Source organism: Rhodnius prolixus, unplaced genomic scaffold (assembly GCF_049639745.1).
Source record: "Rhodnius prolixus isolate KJV_2025 unplaced genomic scaffold, Rpr scaffold_11, whole genome shotgun sequence".
Classification (NCBI taxonomy): Eukaryota; Metazoa; Arthropoda; class Insecta; order Hemiptera; family Reduviidae; genus Rhodnius; species Rhodnius prolixus.
In genome coordinates, this window is record NW_027411625.1 from 11,159,741 (window position 1) to 11,185,371 (window position 25,631).

A 25,631-nucleotide genomic window follows, 5' to 3' on the forward strand; every position below is an offset into this window, starting at 1 on the left:
TGGTAATGTCACATTTGCCAGATTTGGTCTGAGTAAGAAAGTAGAAGCTTTAAACTTATAAGGAGCACTTGCATAAAATAGGTGATAAATTACGAGGTATCTACCAAAGGACCTAAGAGCACTAATATCTTAAGTATTTCATAGCAATTTGCCACTTAATAAAGTCAGAAGGGCAAACCGACAGGGAGATACTGCTTTGCTCGATATGAGCAGAGCGAAGCCTCAATTTAAGGTAAGTGTTGAAAAAGTTATTTTTTTAATCTTAAATAAGTTAACAAAATTTATCACTTAAGTGACAGTATAATTTGATTTCTGGGTACTTTTTTTGGATTCCTATTAGTTGTTAAAATTGCAATAAGACTCCACCTTGATAATAATAATAATAATTAAAAAACAAAATTTAGAAAATTCTAGAAACCTATAATAATTACTTTATTGTTGACAATTTATTGAAGATATTTTTTTTAATCCCCGAGTAGTTTAACGCTACCAGTGATCTTAGTACCAGGTTCTATTTGAGCAGGTTATCTTAAAAAATAACAAATCTTTGGACTCATTATTTTTTTTTAAACTTTAAATTTACAATGAATTTTTTAAAAATTATATTATTTGGGGCAAATTATTGTAAAATTGAAAAATTATAAGAAATATCTTTTTTTTTTAATTAGCTACATAACGGGATGTGAATCAGATGTAGGACGGTGAAGTAGTGGGATGTAAATGCCGAAATAATGGAGTTGTGACAGTTTCGGTCAAGTTTAAAAAAAGTATTTCCATTAAGAAATTTGTAAGCGATTTTAGTTTTATTGCTTAATATTAGAATTTGATTTAAATTTTAAACACATTAAAAATGCATTCCAAACATAAGACTGAATTTGTCAGCTGGTGATTTTTGGAAGAGGACAGGTTTTCTGGCACATAACAAAATGTGAGCTGGTTGAAAATTTGAATTTGGGGTTGTGGCAATATAAAGGGTAAGACTTATAAAAGTTCTACAAATGCTATGGTGTAACATAAGTTATACACTTCCAAATTGTTATTAAAGTGAGCAAACTATCTTATCGTGACACACACTCTCATTTTTACACATTAAAAATATAGACGCCTACATTCTATGTAAAAACTGTGATAAAACCTCCAATATTCATCACCATCTCTTGATTTTATTTTTACTTTTTCTTATAACTGGGAAGAAAAAGTTTGTTATTCTGTCAAATTTTCTATATCGGGTTTGGGTAAGAATAGTAGAGGAGTAAGAATTTGAGTTGTATGAAAATTCATTTCAGTTTTCTTTAAACGCGTAGCAAAGAGAAAAGCAGTAGCAAAAGAGAATAGAGCTATAGGTAAACATACTAGATGTCCAACTGTATAACTAAGTATGCTTACAGAAAAAGGCTGAGAGATTAAAATAAAACCCACCCAGACTTCTGATACACTCTAGTAGTATTTTCTCACTTACACTTTAAGCACGTTTATTTGAAAAAATTCTACATACATGAATTTTTGAGATGTTTTAGTGGGAAGCGCCCTTTGAAAACAAATTTATACAATTGTATAGCACAATACCTGCAGGTTTTCTACAGCTTTACATATCGTCAGTGAAACTCCAAATTTAAAAATATTTGAACGTAGCAGTTTGAGGAAGCGTTGTTTACTTACCATTAAAGGTTTCCTCCTATACAGCTGCACGCATTCAAGCGTAGGTTATACTACCCTTAGAGGAAAGGCAGTTGTTCTGTTACTCAGGTATTGATTTGCCCTGTGAGTGTGTTAGTAGTGAGCTTGCTTCTAACGTCTTGTGGAGTGGTATATTTGGAGCATGCCCATTTTACATTTACCAAAACGGGTTTTTCAAAAAAAAGAACCCTTTTACATTGTGTCTGTTGAGTGTGTGTGTGTGTAGTATTCAAATGTTATTGGATAGAATTTAACAGCTGATCCATGTAATACATAAGCTTCGAACCCTTATTTCTATTCTTTCGCTAAAACCAACACATATGTAGCTCTTTTAACAGAGTTTTAATATCTATATTAGCAAATATTTGAAACCAAGGTTCTTTTAAAGCTAGACAAATAACAAAAAAGAGATTTTGTGAAATATTTTAAAATTGTGTACTCTTTTAAATTGTTTTAGTAAACAAAAAAATCGGAAAGGGAAGAAGTGTTTGGAGCAATTAAGTGATGGTGAAATCATACGATATTGTGCACTTACCTTGTTGGACTTCGACAAGTGTTGTACGGACCATCTGAAACAATGTTAATTGCTTTCCAAATTTATTGTAGAATTACATAATCACAAGGAGGAAAAGATTAATTGAGGAAAAATTATTTGTTCTGAAACAAAAGTTCAAAATTCTCAACAAATTCTACAGCACATGCAAACTTTAAGGAAAAAGAGTAGCCCTTGTAAATGTAAGTACGAATATTATTCACCCATATCCATAATTTTGTTCGGTTTACGTTACAAGAAATCAAATAATGGGGATGTATATTAAATAGGGTCTAAGAAACAAGTTTAATGCATAAATTCATGCGTTTTAATCGTTTATTATGTCAGAAATGGGCTCAGATTTATCAACTTCGTTTTCTTCTCTATTGTTAGAATGATACCCAAACAATTTAGAAATCTATTGTTTCTTCCTTAAAAAAATGTAACTTTTGCAAATTCATTTTTATTGTTGAATATCTTGCCATGGAGTTCATTAGTCAGAGAGCGTAAAAAGTAAACTGGGAGATAGGGTGGATGGCGAAAAATCTTCCAATTCTCCCTTACTTATTAAATATTCATGTTGGAAGTTGAACCTGTATTGTCGAGTTGGGCGTTTTTTTGCCTTCTCCAACCATGACTTGCTCGCAAACAGTGTCTTTTAATGGTCTGATTCTCTTGCATGATAAACCCTTAAAAAAGCCTTCCATGTCCTGGCAAGCCCACAGCATGATCTCCATAACGGAGTGGGGGTATTAACCTATAATGTTCGAGCTACTTTCGAAGCAATATCTACCTTCTCATACGCAGTGAAATTTGTCAAGTAGCTTTTGCTACTGACAAATGCTTCACACTTACAAAAGAAGTCTGTAGTTAGGTCCATTTGTCATCCATTCTTCAGGCCTTGCTAAAAGACACTACTTGAACCATAATCACATAACTTGGTATGATTTAGATAGACGACAGTACAAACTACACTTTTATAAATAAGTTAGACCAAACGTGACCTGCTATAAGTTTAACTAAAGGATTTTATACAAGATTATATACCCGGAGCCATCAATGTTATCCTGCAAAAACAAACAAAGATCTTAAAATAGAACAGCACGAGTTTAAAATCTATCAAATGTATTTGTATATAAACAGTTTTCACGAGTCAGTGAGATTTTTTTAGTCCAATTTAAGTGTTAAAGTGAAGTCGGATAAAGTTGAGCCAGAAACTTGAAGTGGGCACAGCCTTTTACCAAAAAAAGTCACTACCGTCGTGTATTTACTTTTTTTCTTCTTTATGCCTCTCAAGAGATGAGGCTCCAACTACCGAATTAGAAGTCATGGACGAAGGCGACTAGCAAACGCACTATCATTAATTTCTCGTGTCAACCGTTAAATGAAATCCAAAGCCTAGGCTGAGAATCGAAGCCAGTACCACCATGGTGTTACTTTGCTTTGCCGGGCCTCACCTCTAATCGCTTGGCAACCGTGGCGCCTGTAATGCCGGGCTATTTAAGTACTGTCTAATTTGTTGGTAGTAAAGATCTAGGATTCACGGAAATTCTATGGGGAACAAGTTCGTGGAAAATTATTCTTTTATAATTCCAAGAAAGCGCGTAACATAGTATTTGTTGTCTCAAATTTCTCTCTTTCTTGCCAGAAACGTCATTTGATTCCAATCCAACAACTAACGACCTGTTTTAGAATATCGGCTTGCAAATCCATTTCTTCTCACTTTTTTTTTTTTTTTTTTTTTTTTGAAGAAGAAGAAGAAGCGCCTGTCAAATTGACAAGAAGTTTGCAAGTATGCAATGTGTTGGTAGCGTATTGAGGAGTAAGTTCTTGTCACTATCCTACTTTCCTTTTTATCTTTCCCATAGTCTGTAGATCCCGCTAACCGGACCTTTACACAGTGCTAGTTCGGTACCATGCTACAATATTTTTGCTTGTATTGTTTAAGAGGAGTTTGCAAATATGCATTGTGGCGGCCGGTTGAGATTTACTTTCATCCATCACTGTCCGGTACTTTTTTTTTAATCGGTGTATTCTGCTCTGTGAATAAGTAAATCTATCGTGCCCCCGCTCACTGTATGATTTTAGGCATTGCCAGTTCTTCACCAAGTCTGCCCTGACTCTTAAAGGAATTTCTAGGAAGACCGGAAATCAATAGTCAGGAATAATCATTTTGGTGTCTTACTTACTCCTCTCCGCATTGCAATCCCCAGATATTTCACTGATACATCGAAATTAAGAAGTTAAGTTGGTCATAGGCTGGATATCCTCCTCTCCAGAAAAGTGGGAACCGTCAGTTATTGATAGCCGCTTCTTGATGTCAGCTCACCTGTCCTATCCAATGCCCTTCCTTAATATTCTGAATTAAGTTCCGCCAAATAAAAGGCAGAAGTTCTAGGTGCGATATATTCCTTCAATACCTGGTAACTATCTAGGCTCTCTAGGAAATCCAGGTAATGAGGGGAGTCATTAGAGATAACCACTCCCTCTACGAGTATTCCTATCAACTCACGCCGCCCCCAACACACAACAGATGTTCCAAAGATGGCTTGTTCAGGGCCCTGGCTCTCAAGGCAAGCACAAGTACTTGTGCTTTTATTTGAACTCCAGTGTTTTACTTCTGTGATTGTAAAGCCTCGTCAGCGTTACATTTGACCGTATTAGAAGTTTGTTTGTTTGTACCAATTAATGAAAATTATTAGATAAATTGACTCAATTACTCCATATGATGCCTAGCGGTTTGCATTTCGCTTTCGTCAAAATATGGCGGTTTTATTTTATTTCTAAACTTTTTTTATTTATTTATTTGACTTTATTTTTTTTCATTAAAGACAGATTAGCGTTTTTATTTTTCCAGAAATATTGGAATGCATCAATGAAAGACGTAGGTTATATCTAATGCTGTTTTTACCCACATGCGTAAGTAACCTTAATTTTTCCCACAAGAAACAATTTCTTATTTTTAATTTACTCCATCTTGTCAGGGATTTTCTGAATTTCAGTCCCTCCCCGGAAATTCATGTGGTACACCAATTACCGCCTCCTTTTACAACTGGAATTAAGGCTAGAAAATATTTAGTGAAGGAGTCACACCATTTTCCCAGTTACTTACCTCTAAATTAATAACAATCTAAGACAAATGATTCACAAGTTTGTCTTATCAAAGAATTTTTGTTTGGAAAAGAAAGTGGGTCGGTAATTTTTACTTACAATATGCGTATTAATTGTTTTTGTAAAATACAGATAAAAACGAACCAGCACGTTTCCTTGGAGATGGGGTGAGCTTTAAAGCAAAATTAATTGGTATCTTGGAAGTAAGTGAGGCGAGAGGTGACAGAATGTGCCAGGAAGCGCTAGCTGACTTGAAGATGGCAATAAGAGCGGCCGGCGAACATAAGCAGAGAATCAACATCAATATCGCAATTGATGGACTTCGGCTTAGGGATGAGAAAACTGGAGTGAGTCCTATCATAAGTATTGATTTTATTTATTTAAGGCGCATCAACATCTGAGGCTATTGTCGCCTAAAGCTTTTTCTAGTGCACTGCAGGTCACCGGACAGTGTTCTCTCGTTACAGACACTGCTCATCACCGAGTAGTAAGCTGTAAGAAGCTCCTAGAAAAAGAAAATCTAAGGACCAGCAGCTGGGTTCGTGATGTCTGCCATGGATTAACAGTATTAACTAACCACTCAGCTAATCCCTTCCTTCAGAATTATTATTGTTAGTGAACATGCGTGGGAGGCCTGCTGAGCTCTGTAGTGCTGAACTTCTTTGCTGGCTTGTCAGTTCAACGCGCTACCACTCATCTAAGCTAGGAGTGGATCTTGGCTCCTATTATACAGTTGATGCAAGTGTGAAAATTGAACTGTACATGTTTTTTTTTTTTGTTTCAGGATTGTCTGTACCATCATCCGGTGCACAAAATTTCTTTTATTGCGCAAGATATGTCCGATTCTCGTGCTTTCGGATATATTTTTGGATCTCCAGACACTGGACATAGGTTTTTCGGAATCAAAACTGACAAAGCGGCGAGCCAGGTAAGAAGTTAAGTTCAGCTAAGGAATTTATTGAATGAAGAGATTGTAACCTCTTACAATCTATCTTAATTCCATTTATTGAGAAAAGTTTACATCAGAAATATATGCATGATCTGGCCGTTTTACCTCTGGTCATTTTTTTGTTTTTGTTGCAAAATGTCGAGTCTATTTTTTCTCTTAAACGTTGCATGAATTATAACACTGAAACTCATGGCAAAGTTTTTGAAAGAAGAGGTACTAATTACATTGCAGCCGTGGACTAAGTGCAAGAGCACGGTCCGAAAATTATGGCAAAAAATAGAATATTGTCTGGCTGTCTAAAAGAAGCGATTTGAGCACATGGGAGTCCTGCAAGTGGTGTAGAACTTTTTTTAAGTTTAGCCTAGATTAGCCAGGACTTAGTTCAGCTCACCTAGAAATGTAACAATAGGTAATATGAGTTACACTCAAATAAGAGTCATTATGTTACTTCAGTTGGCGAACTGAAGCAGAACTGAAATACAGATTTTCCAACCTGTCACTCACCTGGCGATTCCCTCCTTAAAAATTTCTGAGCGTTTATTATTGCTACTTAACGCATCTTCGGCCAATAGTTGTTTAGTTAATAAACCATGTGCACATTATTGCAAGGAAAAACTACAAAACAAATGTTTCAAGTTAGTGTGAGGTACATTATTTTTACAAAGTACAATAAAAATTAAGTTTAATTCAATAAAGTACTTAATAAAAACGTTTGAAAGCTTTCTCTTCATTATTTGACACACACTTCAAATGTGTCATGTGCATATTATTGCCAGGAAAAACTTGGGTTACATCGCAATACTACCCACTGTTGGAACCGCTACTGGAGGGGAAGGCCATCAGGGTCATTCGCACTATTTCCCCTTAGTTTGTATTTATTGCAAGACCTAAGTTCCTAACAAGATCTAACTAGTATTGTGTGTAAAAGTGTTTGGCCAATGATAGTGTTGTGCTCAGCACGTGACAAATGTGTAGGTGGTGATCACAATGCGAGATCTGTTTCAAGTGGTGTTTGAGCTCAAGAAGAAGGAAATCGAGATGGCTAAACAGCATATTGAGCAGCACCAAGTCAAGTACAGCTCGCCTCTTTTCTCAGAGTCAGCAAGTAAAGTAAGCTAAAAAAATGAATAATTTCTAATTATGTAAAAAAAAAAACTTGGAGAAGGGATTAGCTGAGTGGTTGGCGTACACTGGATTCCATCGCGGAGATCACGGGTTCGAATTCATTTACTGGCTTTCATATTTTCTTTTCCTAGGGGCTTCTTACAGTTTTTTACTTTGTTGCAAACTTTAAATTTAAAAATACGTTTACAGATTCGTGGTTGCATTTAACAGCTATTCATTCAATTTATAATTTTAATTTAATTTTTCTACAATTCTCAATCGCCACCTTAAGCTGAATCGACTTCAAAGAATGTCTCAATCTCTGTAGTAAACTATCGCTTTTATTAGAATTTTTTTCCGGAACAAAAAATTATCTAAAGGGTATTTTGGGGAATAAATCGTTAAGTGGTGTTTTAAATGGTTTTAAAGGTAAAAATAGGTCTTTTTATAACCCATTAATTCGATTGAGAGAAAATGTGAGTACAAGTGGTCTGTTGTAGATGAGCAGTGAGCCAGTGAAGATACGACCGATTGCGGAGGACTGCCGCAAAGAAAGCAGTGCAACAAGTGACGGTGAACAACACAACATTATGGACCTTTTGGATCTAGAATTAGAATTGAATAACATTCAACAAGGAATCAACCAAATGGATCGGATAACACCGTCGGATCCATTTGGGCCGGCCAGAACGCAGAGCTGTAGCGGTGGTGCCACGGCTGCCGTGTCTATGGGTTCAAGTGGTGGCTCGAGCGCAGCAATAAGTGGCGCTGTGTCAGACCCATTTGGTGACTCCTTTACGGTCTGTAACTGTTAATAATTGCAGGTAAAACCTCTAGTAGAAAAGAATGCCAAACAAAACTTGAAAAGAATTTAAAAAATATATATATAAATATGTTTGTATATATTTATAAATATATATGTGTATAAATTATATATATTTATAAATATATATGTGTAAAAATTTTATATATTTATAAATATATATGTGTATAAATTATATATATTTATAAATCTTAAATATTTTATATATATAAAGACTGGTTTTAAACTCTCCAAATTTATTCCGAACTTAATAATTCCTCTTACTGCTACGGTAAAATTTAAATGATCAGTTTGTAACACATAACTTGTTTCAATTGAATAAAATTGGATAACGTTGTTTTAGCAATATTGTAATTAGTTGTAATAAAAGATGTTTGACCGCTATTCAACAATTGACTACCTGTCTTAGTATTTCAGTCAGGATATCCACTTCTCATCCAGAGGTAGAGATGCCCTGCCCATCGCGGATATTGATAAAGTCCTAACCTAACCGAATAGAAAATATATGATATATTGTAAATAAAGTGTAGACATTTGCAGGTAGGTACGAGTATGAACAAGTTGCCTCCACCGCCGGAGTCTGGCCGGAAGACTAGACAATGCGAAGTGACCAGACAGTGGCTGGAACAGCAGCAGCTCTTCGATCACAGCGAGCTGCCGCAGACATACCCATTAGTCAACATTCCTACTGAGTCTACAAACGTAAGTAAAACAGAGATTGCTAATACTGTTGGCACCGCTGTAGCCATACGTACATGTGATGGCTGATTTGAAGTCCGACATTATACGACAGTAACACGAAAGTTTTCATTTAACTTTTACTTTGATCTAGGAACCCACCTGCAATTGCTTCTGTAAAGATCAAATCTGTACTACTAGCTGATGACTTAAGTTGATGACTAAGCTGACAGTCCAACTAACTGCACAGCAGAGAAATATTAGAATCCTTGAATCGCGCTGCGATTCTCTGGTTCTTCAAAATCGGAGGAGGAATGTTTATCTTAGTAATAGGTCCTGGTTGGAAGAACATGTAGGTCAAGAAAAGTATTTTCTCTGTCCTATAATGCTCGTGGAGATTTATTCATTTTCTTGAGAAAGCCTGCTTGTAGTGGAGCTCTTCGGCTTTTCCACCTGAGTAGTGTTACACAGAAATTTTTGAGTTTTGAACTGATCAAATGTCCGGGGTACATAGAAGAGCAATACTCGTACCTGGCGCGTTGCATTTGACAGCAAATGGATTTTTTCTAGTTTTTGTTTATATGTTTGTGCTATATCGCATGAAATTATTCCACAAACTAGTTGCTACTATTTATTATATCAGTAAATATTAAAGTAACTTATCTATTAGTTTTCTGCAATTAATTTATTTTCGTTGGAGAGATTCCAGAAATAATAAATAAAAAATGTTCGAGAGTAAAATTAACCACATTATCTTGATGTTAGACTAGTATGTTAGAAAGGGTACAGAACAGGGGTGTCTTCGATTTCATATAATGTTTAGAAGGTATTAATAACTTTAATTTAAAACTTTGTCACAATATAGAATTTAATAATATTTTAAAATAATATTTTGTTTGTATGACTATATTAAAAATGAACTCTTACTATTACGCACTTATAGCAATAGTGCAGAACTAAACACTGATTGAAGTTTGAACTCCCTTCACTAAAGTTAGCATAATAATTCGCCCATTATTAGCGGTTGAAGACAAATTGATATTTCTAGGAGTAATCCTGATTTGGGGGATTGGTTTGTTCTTCTTTTTTGAGATTGATGGTTGGATACTGGATTGTGGCAGCAATGTGTGCATTGGATTTATTGTTATCTGAAGAGGCTTGTTATTGAGTGGCAACGATACTTGTTTTTGTTATTTATATTTATTAAGGTTTGGCAACTACTGAAGTTAGCTGTATGCTCTCCATTACAGTTGACGTATTGGACGACTGCAGTTGGCGATTTGGACAGCTATGAAGTGACGGTTTTCTAATTTTCTAATTCTAAGGCAAAGAGTTTTTTATAAAACCTGATGACTTGTTGCAGGCGTCAGGAGAGGAAAATCCGGCCAGGAAGGAGTTCGACTTGAGCCGCGGCGACCAGTTTGATGTGTTCACTGACCTGGATCCATTGGGCACTGGCCGCAGTAAACCTTACGTGGACAAAAAAGATTTCTTTCAAGATCTGAAAAATCCACCGAAGAAAGTATTAAAAGATCTAGTCACAGAAGTGGTCCCAACCATTGAACCTATACCTAAATTATTTTCTACTGACGAGGAGCCCAGTAAAATAGTCGAAGCAGATGGGAAAGAAAGTTTAGCTCAGCAATCAGTACAAGCAAATCTTCTGTATCAATCCAGCAGTAGTTGCCTACATTTTACTAATGATCCATTCAAAGAAGACCCATTTGAAAAGGATCCATTTTCTGAAGTGGATTTTAGTAAAACTAGCGGCGTTTTCACCCCCGTTTCAAATGGCAATAGTGACCCTTTTGAGAAATTCGAAAATTTTGAGAAATTTGCAGATTTTGAGACAAAATTTGTCATGGAGAATGAAAAAGATGAGAAACCAGCACCTTTGCGGGTTTCATTGCCGCCTGAAAAATTAGGTGAGTTTATTTGGCAATCTAAAAAATATATCTCCAAAAGTGTTGGCCTATATTGTATAGCTCACCATGAACCTGCAAGTCTATCTTTCAGTGATTTTATCTATCATGGCATGTGTGACGGGATGGCACTGAATAAAAACTTTATAAGTGGAAGTCAAGTTTCTTTGCACAAACCTGATGATTTAAACTCTGAAGATGGATAAAAATTCGAAACCGGCCAGAGTTGCCAAAATCCGACATGCTATGTGCCAGATAAAATCACTGACTTTATCCAGCATTGAAAATCCATGGTTCTACATTTTTTAAATTTATTTTTGTAGGAAACATTTGTTTTGAAAACTTATTTAAGGTGAGGATCTAAGGCACTTTGGCTTGCAAGACCTGACACTTTCGTTTGATTTTTTTTTCAGGGCACTGATTATAAAGTGATTGTGGAAAAATATGATGTCTCGCTTCTCCCAAGTAATAATTTTATTTTAGTGATCTTGTTTGACTGCAGGAAATCTTTCTAGTGTGTTATAGGTTTAAAGAAATTCAATTTCGTAAAATGTAGAAGGAGAAAGTTGTGAGTGTTTAAACATTTTTGTTTTTGTTTTGAACAAGGATGTTTGGCTGGGATTTTGGTTCAAGTCTCTTTACTGCTTAACTCGAGTGGAATTTTTCGTCGAGGAGAACAGCCTGGGCAAGTTTACTTTCCAGGCTCATACTACCCTCTCTAAATGATATGAACCAAGACCCGCATAGTACAACCCTTCCCCTCTACCACATTGATTTCTGAAGCGAAATTTATGACATAGCATTTCTTTTACAGTAAAGGAGAGTGCTGCAAAGTTACCCGAATTTCTTTTAGCAACCCAGCCGTTTTTTAAATAGCCAAGTACGATCAGTTGAGTCATTGTACAAATGAAAAATATGGCATCAAGATGTCAAACGCCATTTGACGATGTGGAATCTGTCATAGTCTTAGCTGAACTTGTAACTACAAACATCTACCACACATTTTAATGTTTCTGTTTATGGTTCGTGTGTTTGCAGGTACTTCGGAGAGCAGTCCGCTGTCCAAGCGAAAACTGCAGCGAGGCCAGTCTATGCTGAGGCCGGCAAGTCCCAGACAGAGGGCTCGCAAGACCTTGTCTGAGGTTCGCATCGACTCTGCGGACAGTAGCTCGGTTATCCGCCAACGACCCACCTACTCGACCACGGACTCTTACGTGATCGAGTCAGCTCCAGAACCACCTCCAAGGACCTCTATGCTGTCTGGGCCTGCCCTTAAACCTCCGCCGTTACCTCCAAAAAAGGTGAGCTGTATTTAATTGATTTTATAAATAAAAGGTGTTGTTTTACGATAAAACAAGTGGTAGTCGGAGGGAGCTGGTTCTAGACTATAGAGTAGGTTATAAAAAACGTAGAATCTAACATGCTGTTCATTTTTTCCTTCACTTTAACTGGAGGTGTATGGTCGAGCTTTATCTTCTGGAATAAAACTGATCAAAGCTGGATTTCGTTGGTTCGTCTTTTTTAAGCAATGACTTCATGGAAAGCCCATCGACAATTAATTTTGGGTAAAGATTGTTTTGAAAGAAGTGGGTAAATGTGGATTGCGGGGACGGCCTGTTGAAGTGTAAGTTTATGCACATCTATCTTACGTCTACTTGCCATTTTTCACATATTTTGGAGTTGGCCCCTAACCCTGCCTTAGATACAGTCAGTTGTCAGACCCGAATTTGTGTAAGGATTTGATTCGACAGCTTTCCATTAAGCCTCACCAATCTCATACGTTGATTGCCTTGAACCTCTTACTAATGTTCCTGTTAAATTTTTGAAGACAGATTCTTGATTTTCTGAACTGATATAAAGACCTACGCTATTTTTATTGCTTGCAGGTTGGAGTTGTGGGTACAGTGATTGTGAGGGAATCTGTGGCCAATAGGATTAAACAACCGGACTATGACTACATCGAAAATTACGAGAGCCGAAGCGCTGTAGCCCAGGATGTGGATTCGATTAAGGGTAGCATGGTCAGTCCACCACTGCCGACACCTGCTAGAAAGCCCAAACGACAGGAGACTGACTATTACCTGCAACCGTTTCCACTTTTGCCGCCGCCAAAGAAGAAACCTCCAAAGGATAAGACTGTTGGACAGCATGAGGAAGAATTAGCAATCAGCAATGTTCTAGCTCAGCAGACAGCTGCTCAGCCGCTAGACTCAGTCACACCCAATAAATCTCTAGACATTACACTATCACAGCTTACAAAAACAGGTATTTAAAACTTCATATCACAGTATTTATTAATATTATTCTATGTTTATGGAATCCCTGCGAGAAGCTGCTATTTATGCTTTCTCTTGGTTTGTAACTCGGTGAAACACTTCAGGATTCCTCGCTGCAGCTACGTAACTGGTTCTGTCTCCCTCACTCACTCTCTCTTTTACACACACATACGCAAACTTATTTTCTTCGCACACACACACACCAGGAAAAGGAATGTTAAATGGCATAGGTTACAGAATGCCTTACACCCGTGATATGTCACCAGGCTGTGGCTGCCCTCCGACTGCCTAGTCCCTCACTCACAGGCTTTCACCCTTACTTCCGCTTCTCTTTTGCTACACGATTACATTCTTATCCCTAAACTCCTTTTTGATGTTTATATTCACTTTTAGTTATAGTATTTTTTTCTTTTAATTTTAATCCCAGCCTAAACACTTAACATGTATTTATTTCTTTAAAACAGGTAATTTATAAAAGTGTATAAAACATTTAGAAAATTTAATAAATTTATTCATTGGATGAATGAGAAAAATTAATAAGGCGTCGAGCTTAATCCATAAGTAAATTTGGATTAAAGTTAAAAATTTGAATTAGTTGTAAAACTTTTAAACGTTAAGAAAGATACAAGTGTTAGTGTACTGAGTTTGTGTGTGCAATTCACAGTGCACCATCTAAACTTATTCGGAGTCTTCTCCAGTAAGATCTGAGAACTTATCAGCATATAACTTGAGCACCGCCTGTCAGAGTGGCAATGGCATGTCGATCACTATTAATATGGTGGGCTTTAGAATGAAGTTCTTATCAACGAAGATGCTATGTCTACAGAGAGAAGGGGGAATGCTTCTTTCTCATGACGAGTTTTTTTGGGCTATGAGTTCGGCGGCAACTTGGCAACTTGGTAATTCAGAGAATTACCTTGTTACCATAGCAATGTCCTGTGCTGGATTACCAACCCAATCCAGATCGTACCAGTTGGTCGGTGCCACAGTGCAACTTCTAAACTTGAATTATTGGGGTCTTTGCTCAATTATTATTATTATTATTATTATTATATACATATTTTTTTGTACAGGTTTTAGTGAGCTGGCGGCTTCGCTAAACATGTCACCAACTTCGCTGTCCAAGATGACTCTCCAAGAACTTACCAAATGTTTGGCTTCACTCTCAGCAGGACCAAATTCGGCCTACCAAGTTGATGTTGAATCTTTACAACAGGTTTTTTTTTTTTTTAAAGTAGTGTGTGTGTTTGTCTAACTACCCTTCATCAACAGAAAAAAAAGCTTTAGTTCAAATATGATTTTTGAAACATTTCTCTGCGAAACTTCATTTTAGAGCATTTCTGGCAAAGGGGAGGTTACGCTAATGTTTAAAGTGTCGTTTTAACAAAATGGACAAATCTGTCGCATGTATTATAAAGTTGGTTGCTGAAATTGACAAAATCAGAGGTGCGGATATCCCAAATGGTTTTTCATTTAACCGCGTGTTTTTCCAGTGATGGTTATTACGATAAAGTACCATTTCACTGAATAGAATGTTTTTAATATCATCTTTTGAATATTACTGAAAATAACATCAAAATTCCAAATTTGAAGAACATACTTCAATGAAGTGTGAACTCTTAAACAATTAATTCATTTTTTACTGTCTACTAGATTAAAGTTTGATAGCTAGTGTTTGGATTTATTTCATAAAAATTGATTTTAAGGAAGAGTTCTGAGACGTCACGCTTCCCTTAAAATTCATTTGATTTTCACTAACTAACATTGCTCACTTAAATTCTAAACTGAACTAGTATAAATCAGAAAAACCAAGGGAACCACAAAAGAAAATTGTCTGAGAGTTCGCCTTGGGTAACAACCCAAGTAAAACATTACTTATCTTGCCGTTCTGGTAAGTGAGAATTATTATGGAAGTGAAGGTCAGCACACTGGCGGCAGTGATAGCCAGTTGCTTGCACTTACACGCTTTTGAGGTAGTCTCTTATGCACAGGGAGAGAAAACTACTAATGAAAGCGCGACTTGTACTGAGCCTGCTGTTGCTACTGTAGAGGACGAAGAATTGTCATTTAAGGCTGAATTCGACGTCCATTTTTCGACAGCTGGTTTAACCGTTGAAGAATCTCAACCGAGCGATGAATGCTTATTCGATAAGTACGCTGTGTTCAGAGAATTACTAGAAGAGGAGCGTCGGCAAACTGACGGACAGGAAGGTCAGAGTTACGGTCACTCGAATATCGAGCAACCCTTAGCTACAGAAGTGGAAGACAGGTTAGAAAGTAGCTTTTATAATTTATTCAGTAAAGCTGAGATCTTATGCTAACAGATCCGTTTGTGTGTTTGTTTCTTTTTGTGTGAGTGTGATTGGGTGTAGATGACTGTAATACATTTATTTTAGTCGCTACTACAGAGAAGATCTGTAACCCTTAGACTACTTTCTAGAACAACAGATATCCTTCGTAGCACCTTCCCCACTTGCTATTAACTCATAAAAAAGTGGCCTTGGCAAATAATTGACATTACTCACTTCCATTTAAAACCGTGTCTCTAATGTACAATATTCGTTTCTAAAAGCTAGTATAATTTAAGATGTATGTTAATTAAAGTTTTGTGGTAGGTACGCGGCGTTGCGTGATATTTGTCTAGATGAAGTGATTGAAGAGAAATACGAAGAACTGTCGGACAAGGATGACTCCCCTGTCGACAGATCCAGAACTGAAGAGGATACGGACCTTCTTCCATCCAGACCGCATTCTCAGAGCACTGATTCTCCAACCATCACCATTAAGGTAAGTGTGCCATTCGTGAAAGAATTGTGTCTATTTAGCAGCCTTTTATGCCATTAGGTTTATCCAAAACTCAAATTTCTGAATGAAAGGCCGATTCTTCACGTTATTTTAATAAATCGCTACCGAAAGTTATATTGGGAGATTAGTATTAGATTAGATTTAAGTAATAAATTAATATTTATTATCTATCAGTTCATTAGAAATTAGAAGCAGAAGTTTGTGACAGTTCAAGGAGTAGGGAGACGGTAGATTTGTGTGTGTGTAAAGTGAAGTTTATAGACTGATAATTCGTATTTCTTGCCGACCAGCGCTCTCTTACTGAAAAAGGGAAATAGGTTTACGTCTGTCAGGCTTTTCTTTTAGATTCTAGCCGTGAAACTTTTTTATTTTACTTTGCGACATTGACAATGATTTTTATTTTCCATTAAGATAATTTTTTTAATTTTTCCCAAGCTGCAGTTTTTCAAGTGTCAGTCATTTGTAACAGAGTGTCTCTTATTATTGAAATGAAATTTCACTCTTTTAACGAATCACCCATACTTCTCTGCTAATATAATCTCCCTCATTTCTCCATCAATGTCAAGTGAGCCTAACTCCATGAAATTTTTCTTTCCATTTAGAAAAAACTGTTGCTATGAAAGAGGCCTAATCTAATATCAGTGATGTTTCTCTGCTTGAGTTATCTCCTTTTATATTGTACGAGACTTTTTAAGCCCATGGGCGTTTAACCACTATATTAGTGATATAGAAAACTTTTTTATTAGTCATGGTGCGAATACTATTAGAATTAATAAAGAAAATGATATTTTAATGTTGGCATATGCGGATGATTTGACGATATTTGCTGATAGTTATACGGACTTAAACCATAAATTGCAAATTTTAGATAAATATTGTGATCAAAATTTTTTAAAAGTAAACGTCAAAAAAACAAAAATTATGAAATTTAAATTGAATGGCAGACATTCTGTGTTAAAAAGAACTTTTATTTATAGAGGTGAGCCAATCGAGGTAGTCAACAATTATGTTTATTTAGGTGTAACTTTTTCATCTTCATGCATGTTTAGAGAAAACCTTGTGTCAGCCATCAGCAAAGCCAACATGGCTACCGGTAGTTTTTTTTTTTTTTTTTTTTTTCGGCGCATCAACATCTTGGTCATTAGCGCCCACTATCATAGTTCTTCTTATTTCCAAATACTACTCGAGCTGGGATGGGCTACCGGTAGTGTTTTTAATATTCTTAGCAAAGGAAAATCTAAGTCTTGGAGTTCGAGAATATACCTGTTTAAGTCAATAATTGGTAACAGCCTTTTGTATGCGTCTCCAGTCTGGGCATTGAAGTATTTAAATGAAACTGACGCGGTTCAATTACGGTTTTTTAAGAGACTATTATGTCTTCCAAGAAATACCGCTAATCACTTGCTTAGGCTTGAAACTGGAGAATTGCATGTGAGTTTTTCTGTTTTAAAACAAGCTTTTAATTGGATCTCAAAAATAGAAACTATGGAGGAACATAGGTTGCCAAAAATCTGTTTCAATCAGTTAATTAACTATGACCAAAACAGTAATAATAAGAAAAACTGTTTGAAATACTATTGGTTTTCTCAAATTAAAAGTATTATTTCAAAAACATGTATTGATCATTTAGGTAATCTGACGGATCTTCTACGTACTAGTGACAACTTTAAAAATATTTTAAATTTAATTAAATTGTCCTTAGTAACAGCTGATTTGAACCGTTTGTACAAATCAAGCTTCTTCCCAGCAGTTATACTCAATCCATACTCTTAAAGATTTTCTTACGTGTCAAACATATCTCGAACTAAATGTACCTCTGAAATTTATTAAATTTTTTGCAGAATTTAGGCTATGTAATAATTATTTTATGAAATTCAATATTAATAATATAATTTACAAAATAGACCCTACAAAAACATGTATGTTATGTAATCTGAATGAAAAGGAAGATCTTACACACATTCTATTAAATTGCACTTTGTACAATAATATGAGAGATGTAATAAATATTAACAGTAGTGACTCACCTCATCAAATTATAGTTAACTTCAAAAACAATTATTCTAAAGCTAATATTTTTAATTTATACAAATACTTCTCTGCCATTCTAAAAGTCCGCTCTTCTTCTATTTTAAACGATTAAAATAGAAAAAAAAAAAAAAAAAATTACTTTATACTTTCTATGAACTATTTTCTTTATTTGATGGTAAAAAATTATTTACAAGAAGTATTTTTTATTTTTTGTGTGATTATGTTTTGTACTCATGTCAGCAATCAACTCACTTGTAACAAGCTATATGCTTAAATACAATAAAGTTTATCTATCTATCTTGTACGAGACTTTATTTTTTGTTTGAAGGAACATCAGGTAGCTATCGGTGATGGGACTATTCTGGAAAAGGATTCAGTGTGCGAAACTGGTAAGGAAGGTGTAGACGAGGGAATATTTTCCGGTGAGCCGGAAGACAATGGAATGGTGGCCAGCACTGCTCTTTCAGGTGTCAACGCACTTTGTGACAACACGTCTAGTGTCGGGCACGTGCCCATTGACGACACATCCTGGGCTAAATTCGACTGCCATACAGAGACTAGAGCTTCGTCGAGTATCCACAGCGACGGGCATGTCTCGCCCTGGTCGACCGAAAGCAAAGAGAACGATCTGTCCCCTTGTAACAACAAGAGGCGACATCGTAAGGTACAAGATCTGGTTTGAACATTCCACAATTTTCTCTTTCTTTAATTGGTACAAACAAACAATAATGACTATTATATTACTAAAAATAAAGATTAAGTCTGCAAAACAAAAAATTCCAAAGTTCTTAATAAAAACAGGAAAAAGAAAAATCGTAATTGACGCAGAACTCAAGTCACGTCCCGGGTCACAACTAATTTGATTTCCATTAATATTATTTAAGTAACAGGAACTTATGTTGTATTTACATGCATAACAATCTCCACCACCACCAATTATATTCGATTATTCTTTGTTATTTTCAGTTACGCGATAGAAGCGGCGATTGGGAGGACGAAGAGTCCGAAGAATGGGATTGGAGAGAGAACGGTTGGTCGGATGCGGATTCCCTGTATGGTGAAGCTAGTGGCCCTTATGGAACGGAGTATTGGACTGAGGAACGTGTAGGCAGCACTGGAGTACCAGTGCGCATACGTCACAGGAGTTCACCCTGGGATTCGCCATGGGAAGAAGAGAGCGGTGACTGGAACTGGCATGGTGCCAGCATTGCATCTCACAGCAGACATGGACCGTCCTTGAGGTCGCAGTCTAGTTGGCATCGTCCGCCCCCTCTGCCACCTCCAAGAAATCACTCATCATCCAGGGAAAGCCTAGCCTGCGATGAACATCACTCGTATCAGAAGAGGAGTTATCGCCGAGCAAAGTGGGATGATGACAGGCATAGGTAAGCTGCTTCTTAAAGAGGAACTATGCAAACATTGTAATAAAGTTTGGGAGCTTTACATTTCCTTCATAATTTGAATTGCTGTATCTCCTGTCCTATGGTTGTAATCTCTGCGAAAATATGGGCAATTATAGTTCTCATCTACCTCTCCAATTATTCACAATTGCAGCTTTCTAGCTGTATTTATGAAGGAGATATGAGGTGATGGAGTTTAGGAGCTTTCCACTTCCTTCATATTTCGAATTGCTGTATCTCCTGTCCTATTGATGTAAACTAGGAGTGGCCAACCCGCGGCCCGCGTAAAATCATAATCCTAATTTGTTTATAATCTCCATTCACCTGCTAAACGATTTTTTTGAAAATTAAATTTACCAAACACGCTCGAACTTAACGGATGAAACCTGCAACTTCAATTATGTTGTGAAAATACGCGCATTGAGTCGACTTGGAACAGATAACTGAAAGAGTTGAGAAACAAATATCTCACTAATTACTAAATTAAACACTATTCGACCATCTCAAAACTGTCATTATTATATTATATCTAGTTTATATGTATGAGTAATTATAAAAATAATTGGTTTTTGAAGTTTCACTGAAAAAAGTTTTTGTAATAAGCCCAATTTGTTAGATATACATATAATTATAAGCGGTCCGCAGACTTTTAGCGAATTACCAAATTTACCCACAATATCATTTGGGTTGGCCAATCCTGTACTAGAACATTAGATATCATGCCTAGAACTTCGACACATCGTAACAATTTGTTGACAGATGGCGCGACTGGGAGAGCAAGAGTAGGTATTACAAGGACCACCGCGACTGGGAGAGCGAACACTCCGATCATGACAGATGGTCGCGGCCACGAAGTTGCGATCGTGCCCGGCGCCACGAAGACCATGACAGAAGATATTCTCGCACCAGGGATGGCCACTATTCAGATATTGATCGCAGAAAGGTTTGCTCATAGTATTTATGTTTTGTAGGCTGCATGTGAATGCAGAGTGGGCAACGTATTTAAGTTAGATAGGTTTTGATAGCTTTTTGGTAACGTTTAAAATGCACCTTCTCCAGTTCTCTACTTGAATTTTTTTCAGCTATAATTTTTTCAGGCGGGGCTTAACGTCCAACTACCAATTAGGTGTCGTGGACGGAGGCGACTAGCAAACATACTTTACTGTAAATTTCTTTTATTAACCATTAAATAAAATCCAAGGCCTAAGACCGGGAATCGAACCCAGTACCACAATACATATTAGCTTTGCAGGTCTCGCCTCTAACCGCTCGGCTACCGTGGCGCCTTTTTTCAGCTATAATGGGGTTTATAAAAAATACAATTTAGAAATTATGAAGAAAGGCAGTTTCAGAGCAACCATCATGTGTCTTGTTTAGGCTAAAGGGAAAGCTGTCGATTTTGAAGCCATGTTCAAGACCTGGTGCACTTGCTACATGTGTGGCGGTGTCTAAGTAGGCGGTTACTCGCCAACTCCATTACATGGGAAGGAGAAACAAGAAATTTGTTAGAGGTGCGCTGACTAATACCTCTTAATGCCTCCAGGCTACTTGCCAACTTCTCAAATTAAGAAACCCAATCCAACATTCGCTTCTACAAAAAATTGTGACCTGTTGTGAGATGTGGATGAAATAGTCGAAATTTCAGAGGTGTTAGATGGCGGACAGCTAGCATTCTTGTCTGGGACTAGTTAGGTCATTTGTGAAATAAGGCCTGCTTATTGGAGAAGCAGTCTGGTAGACTTAAAGGAGGGGATCAACTGAAGAGTTCCCGTTACAATTAAGTGGCCAGTTAAACTGTGGTTTTGTTGATTAGGAAAATTAGGCGTGCTAGTACAGAGTGCGCTCTTCTAAGTGTGGAGAAAGCTAACGGGGGAACTTCATATTTTTTTTAGGTTCAGACAATGCAAACGCAGAAATGTCGTAGAAAGCAGAATCAAACTTCGCCATTCGAGGATGATTTCACCTCGCAGTTCACCTTCAACAAGGAATCAGAGCCGAAATCAGTTCGATATGATTCACATAAGAAATTCTCTCCCTACACGGATTACAGGTAACGTAACTATTGTGCTCGTGAATGGTAATATTAAGTAATTGCCTATTTTTTCAGGCGGGTCCTAACGTTCAACTAACGATTACATATATAAAATACAAAATTAGAACTAAAAAAGTAAAAAAATAAGTGATACAAAAATAAATCAATTTCCGAAAAAAGAAATCAGTCCTCCCATTGTAAAACTTTTTTTTTCAACTTTTTCAACAAATTAAATGAGCTAAGTCCAGTTTTTCACATAATTTCTGTTCAACTGACTTATGTCAAATTAAATAAACTTTCTTGGTATATCGATGGTCGAAGGTAGGTTTTTATCAATTATAATGTATTCAACTACATGTTGTCGTGATCCTAAACAATAATAACTGGATTTTTTAATCGAATTCTGAAACTGCTGGTTTTAAAGGAATCGGGAAGTATATATTAGGAAAAAATTATCTCATGATCGATTTAAAGTGTTGAACAATTTTCAATTGAAGGAATCTTTTGAAATGGAAATTTACTCTGGCGACCGCTATTTGCCATAAGTAACTACAATGTCAGTTATAATCTTAATAATAACAGTAACTATAATAAAAAGATCGAATCAAGAAACTATTCAGTGGTAGCACTTACAGTTACTTAATCTCACTAGCAGTTGCGAGAAAGTCACGAGGCCGCTTGCGTTTCAGCCAACTAGGAGGGTTGTCAGGAAAACTAAGGGATGAGAGGCGGCGGACAAGAAGGTTTGGATAAGAAGGCTAAGTTTTGTGGAATTTCTGGTATTGAAGTTTATTTATTTCTAAGAGGAATGGGATCTTCAGATCATCGTGAATGGTGCGGTTGGACACATAAAATGGAGCGTTGATGGTTTTGCGGAGGATTTTGTGTTGTAATGTTTAGGTGCGATGTAAGCTTGAACGCTTTGTGAAACCCCATAGTTCAAAGCCGTTGATCCAAATCGGTTTAAAGAGTGTTGTGTAGATGAAAAGTTTATTATGCTGTGATAATTTTGATCTTCCACTTTAGAAGCCTGCAGCATGTGTTCATTATTCTCCTTTATTGCAGAAACCATTTTTCATAGTTGGAGAGGTTGTTCTGCATGTTTCCTTGAACTAACTGGATTCTAAAAATATGGAGTACAGTGGACTTGGAAGATGGCCTCGTGTCATCCGAGTACAACATCTTACGGTTATTAGTGCACTGAAGCTGCAGTAGTTGCTGTTGTTGTGTCAGTTGCGTTGCGGGCAGCTGTGTGCGGGTTGAAGTGTAAAGTGGAGTCATTGCTGAGGATAGTGGATCGGTTGTGACCGATTTGGAGGTTTGCAAACAGCAGGAAATTCGCCGAAAGATAGGATTACAGCCTGTTGTGCTCTGGTAGCCACAGTTGCTTCCTCGCGAATTCTCTTTCTTTCCTAAAACGTTGTAACTCTTCCCCGATAATACAGGACACTCTCCCGAACACAGGGTGCATCTGGCCGAAGTGTTTCTTTCAGGCTTAGTACATCGCTTCCACAGTGGGGCCCGGCACATTTTACACACCGAGGTGCAATATGGCAGTAAATGTTAAATAATCTAATAAGATAGAATGTTTCTTTGTTTTTGGGATTAGGTTCCAACCAAATGTGAAGCAGGGGAAAAGAAATTTCTCCGTAGGGTGTCTAATATTGCTGGCGTTACGTTTTTAAAATCCTATAAGCATTAATTCTTCCTTGATGTCATCTTGACGAATTGAATAATGTTACTTTCCTAAAAATATACAAAGCTTTTTAGCTGGTAGCTAATCCAAGTTAATTTCCCGTTGGAAATGAACTTCCTTTCAATAATTCTTGAAAGTTTTTGTTTCTGTTAAGATTTTTTTTTGCCTTGCTACTAAAGTTCTCCCCTATTGGTTTAATTTATATCTATAATTACTCATCTTTTATGCATAGATTGGTGGATGTTTTTCTTAAGAGTCGCATAGTCGTGTACGTGTAATATTTGTTGCTGTGGTATCACGTTTGTGACTGCCGTATCACATAGAAGTGGTTGACGTTGAGGGGAGCGGTAATGCCCCTGCATTATTCGCGGCACTCTGTAATAATTTGCCTCTCTCCTACAGAATACCTCATTAATTTGCACGGGTTCCGGGGTTATTTTTCCCTTTGCCCGACTCTTAGGCAGCTCTGTGTGTGTCACACCAGGTATGTATGTTATATATAGGGAAGAGAAACGATCCTACCAGCATTCACCTTTTGAGGACGACTTCATGGTGGAGCGCAGGAACATGGTAGGCAGCGCTAGTCGGTCGTCTGGAGAAGCCGAGTACCGCAGAGACCGCGAAACCGAGCTGACCTACCCACGCAGTAGACAGTCTGCCGAGTGTGCAGAGCTGGCTCGGCGACATCGCCAGTCCGAACTTGAGCTTCAGGGCCAGTCCACTATCCGCAAGTCAGAATCTGTATGTTACACTCATTATTCATTGATATCCTACTAAGGTTATTCAGAATTTCTAAATTTTAACTATCAAGGTGTAAGAAAAATCTGTGCGTTCATTGCTAAGAAAAATAGTTTGTTAAAGTTAATTTTGCTATTATCCTTTTGCAGGAAATATAGTAACCATTAAACCTATCTAACTTACCTTACTTAAAGTTATCTTTGAACCGACAGTTGCATGCCCATCCCAAAACAGCTACGCAAACAACAGTTTTCACCTATTGGAGGGAACAGCTGCTAATCAGAGAGATGTAGAGAACGCAACACAATACTACCATAAGAGAAAGCTACAGTTGAGAAAAGGCTTACTGACTAACTAGACTCAAAACTTAAAACTTATTGAGGAGGGAGCAATCCAGTATTAAATATTAACTCACAAAATCTCATGGATTTGTAATAATAGATACAGTAATGCTAGTAACAGTTTCACTGGTGATAATTAGTTGCTTAACTGTAAAGATTAGGTTACCATGAATTTCTTTTCAGTAAGTGTTAAAATAAATAAATTAAAACCTTTTATTGAGTTAATAATTAAAAAATAAATTAGCTTAATTTAACTACAAAGATAAATGTAGTGTATCTTGATAGTCTGATTTAACAATTACTGAGCAAAGTGCGGAAAGCAAGAAAGACGTACAGATTCTACCTTTAATGACCCTTGGGCCTAATTATCAAATTAGGCAAGTATGTTCGAGTATTCAGAGAAAAATATATGCTTTTCTTACACCCTGGTAAATTGCCGTACGAGAAAGGTGTCTTTTTTCTTGCGTGCGCTTTCCTCTGTGTGTGTGTGTATGTATGTATGTATGTATGTATGTATGTATGTATGTATGTATGTATGTATGGAGATCACTAGAGGATGTATTGGTGTGTGTACAGGTAAACATATTTGCCCGCAAGAACGACCCATTCGACGACGAATTCTTCTGCGAGAATGCGAACAGTACGGCCGAGCTGTCCAAGCCGATCGGTGCGGAAGTCAAGTGGTCTGAATCATTTGCAGCATTCAACTTTGACAATGACCACAATTAGGTGAAAATAAATTCCAAATATTTTAATGTATTTAGTAAATATATTTTAAAAGAATTAAAAAATTAAGTACACAACATTTTTTAAATGTCCAAATATGTATATTTTTTTTCTTACATTTAATTTAATCAGAATTTAATTAAAGTATAGTGTAAGGACGAATAAATTTTTGATTAGGAATTAATTGTGTGTTGTTATTTATTCGGCAGAATGCTCCTTATCTTCACTTTTTGGGATGTGAAGTGAGAAATTATATTTTTATAAGTAAAAAAAGTGTGCTATGGATGGAATTGTAGTCGGATGAGAGTAGATGTAAGTACTTAAATTTCGACTCGAAAAATACACTTCTTTTCATGTAACAATCATTAACTACTTTTTTAAGAAGCGCACAACAGGTAGAAGAAAAGTAAGAATGTAGGTGTAGTTCATGCGCCATTGCCCTACATCTATTTATCTTTTCCGGCCTACAGATATCGTGGCAAGAATTTGTATCAAAAGCATTCATGAAATAAGCGGAAGTAACCCAAAATTTAATTTTTTGCTCTCTTTCTCTTTTATGTTTGTTTTAAAACGTGAGAATTATTTGTTTCTAAGACGACATTATTTTTTAAATATTGTTTCACTCTTCAAATTCTATCAATTCTTCTTTAAAACCGTGCTTTTTACATTTTTTGAAGATAAAATTTCAAGTTTCTTTATATCTTCACATTTCTTATTGTATTATAGCTTATAAAAAAATTATCACACTAAAAACAGAAAGAAGAAAATCGTTATTTGAAATTGGTATTGA

The 25,631-nt window shown here is 36.5% G+C and overlaps 2 protein-coding genes across 11 annotated transcripts in view; one reads left to right on the forward strand and one right to left on the reverse strand.

Annotated features, from left to right (window-relative positions):
* Tmem43 (Transmembrane protein 43) overlaps positions 1 to 1,795 on the reverse strand; it is a 47,646-nt gene extending 45,851 nt beyond the window's left edge. The window contains exon 1 of one of the 3 annotated variants that reach the window (XM_074138468.1): positions 1,660 to 1,795. The gene's annotated coding sequence lies outside the window, so the exon portion shown is untranslated. Of the gene's footprint in view, positions 1 to 1,566 lie in introns of all 3 variants that reach the window. The other 2 variants (XM_074138462.1, XM_074138464.1) reach the window with 2 other exon arrangements.
* On the forward strand, positions 686 to 25,025 carry Dab (DAB adaptor protein). 8 transcript variants are annotated; one of them, XM_074138451.1, is made up of 20 exons: positions 687 to 974; positions 2,135 to 2,412; positions 5,067 to 5,128; positions 5,453 to 5,667; positions 6,105 to 6,248; positions 7,245 to 7,379; positions 7,874 to 8,173; positions 8,737 to 8,898; positions 10,238 to 10,799; positions 11,835 to 12,097; positions 12,683 to 13,061; positions 14,146 to 14,288; positions 15,064 to 15,341; positions 15,688 to 15,859; positions 18,237 to 18,572; positions 18,875 to 19,293; positions 20,068 to 20,251; positions 21,201 to 21,358; positions 23,540 to 23,777; positions 24,692 to 25,025. In XM_074138451.1, exons 3-20 carry the CDS (start codon positions 5,125 to 5,127, stop codon positions 24,842 to 24,844), a joined length of 4,245 nt encoding a protein of 1,414 aa, XP_073994552.1. In that variant the 5' UTR covers positions 687 to 974; positions 2,135 to 2,412; positions 5,067 to 5,124; the 3' UTR covers positions 24,845 to 25,025. The 8 variants fall into 8 exon arrangements, with proteins under 8 accessions (XP_073994554.1, XP_073994552.1, XP_073994547.1 ...); XM_074138454.1 differs by having other exon boundaries at positions 688 to 974; positions 7,874 to 8,197; XM_074138446.1 differs by lacking the exon at positions 5,067 to 5,128.
* Positions 25,026 to 25,631: the final 606 nt, after the last annotated feature.

What these genes read in the sequence shown, in the direction of transcription:
- Dab (XM_074138446.1), top strand. Translation starts at nt 2,376, where the DNA reads ATGCAAACTTTAAGGAAAAAGAGTAGCCCTTGTAAAT. An exon ending in AAAGAGTAGCCCTTGTAAAT is followed by an intron (nt 2,413 to 5,452) that starts GTAAGTACGAAT and finishes TGTAAAATACAG; the next exon opens with ATAAAAACGAACCAGCACGT. An exon ending in ATGTTGAATCTTTACAACAG is followed by an intron (nt 14,289 to 15,063) that starts GTTTTTTTTTTT and finishes TCTTATGCACAG; the next exon opens with GGAGAGAAAACTACTAATGA.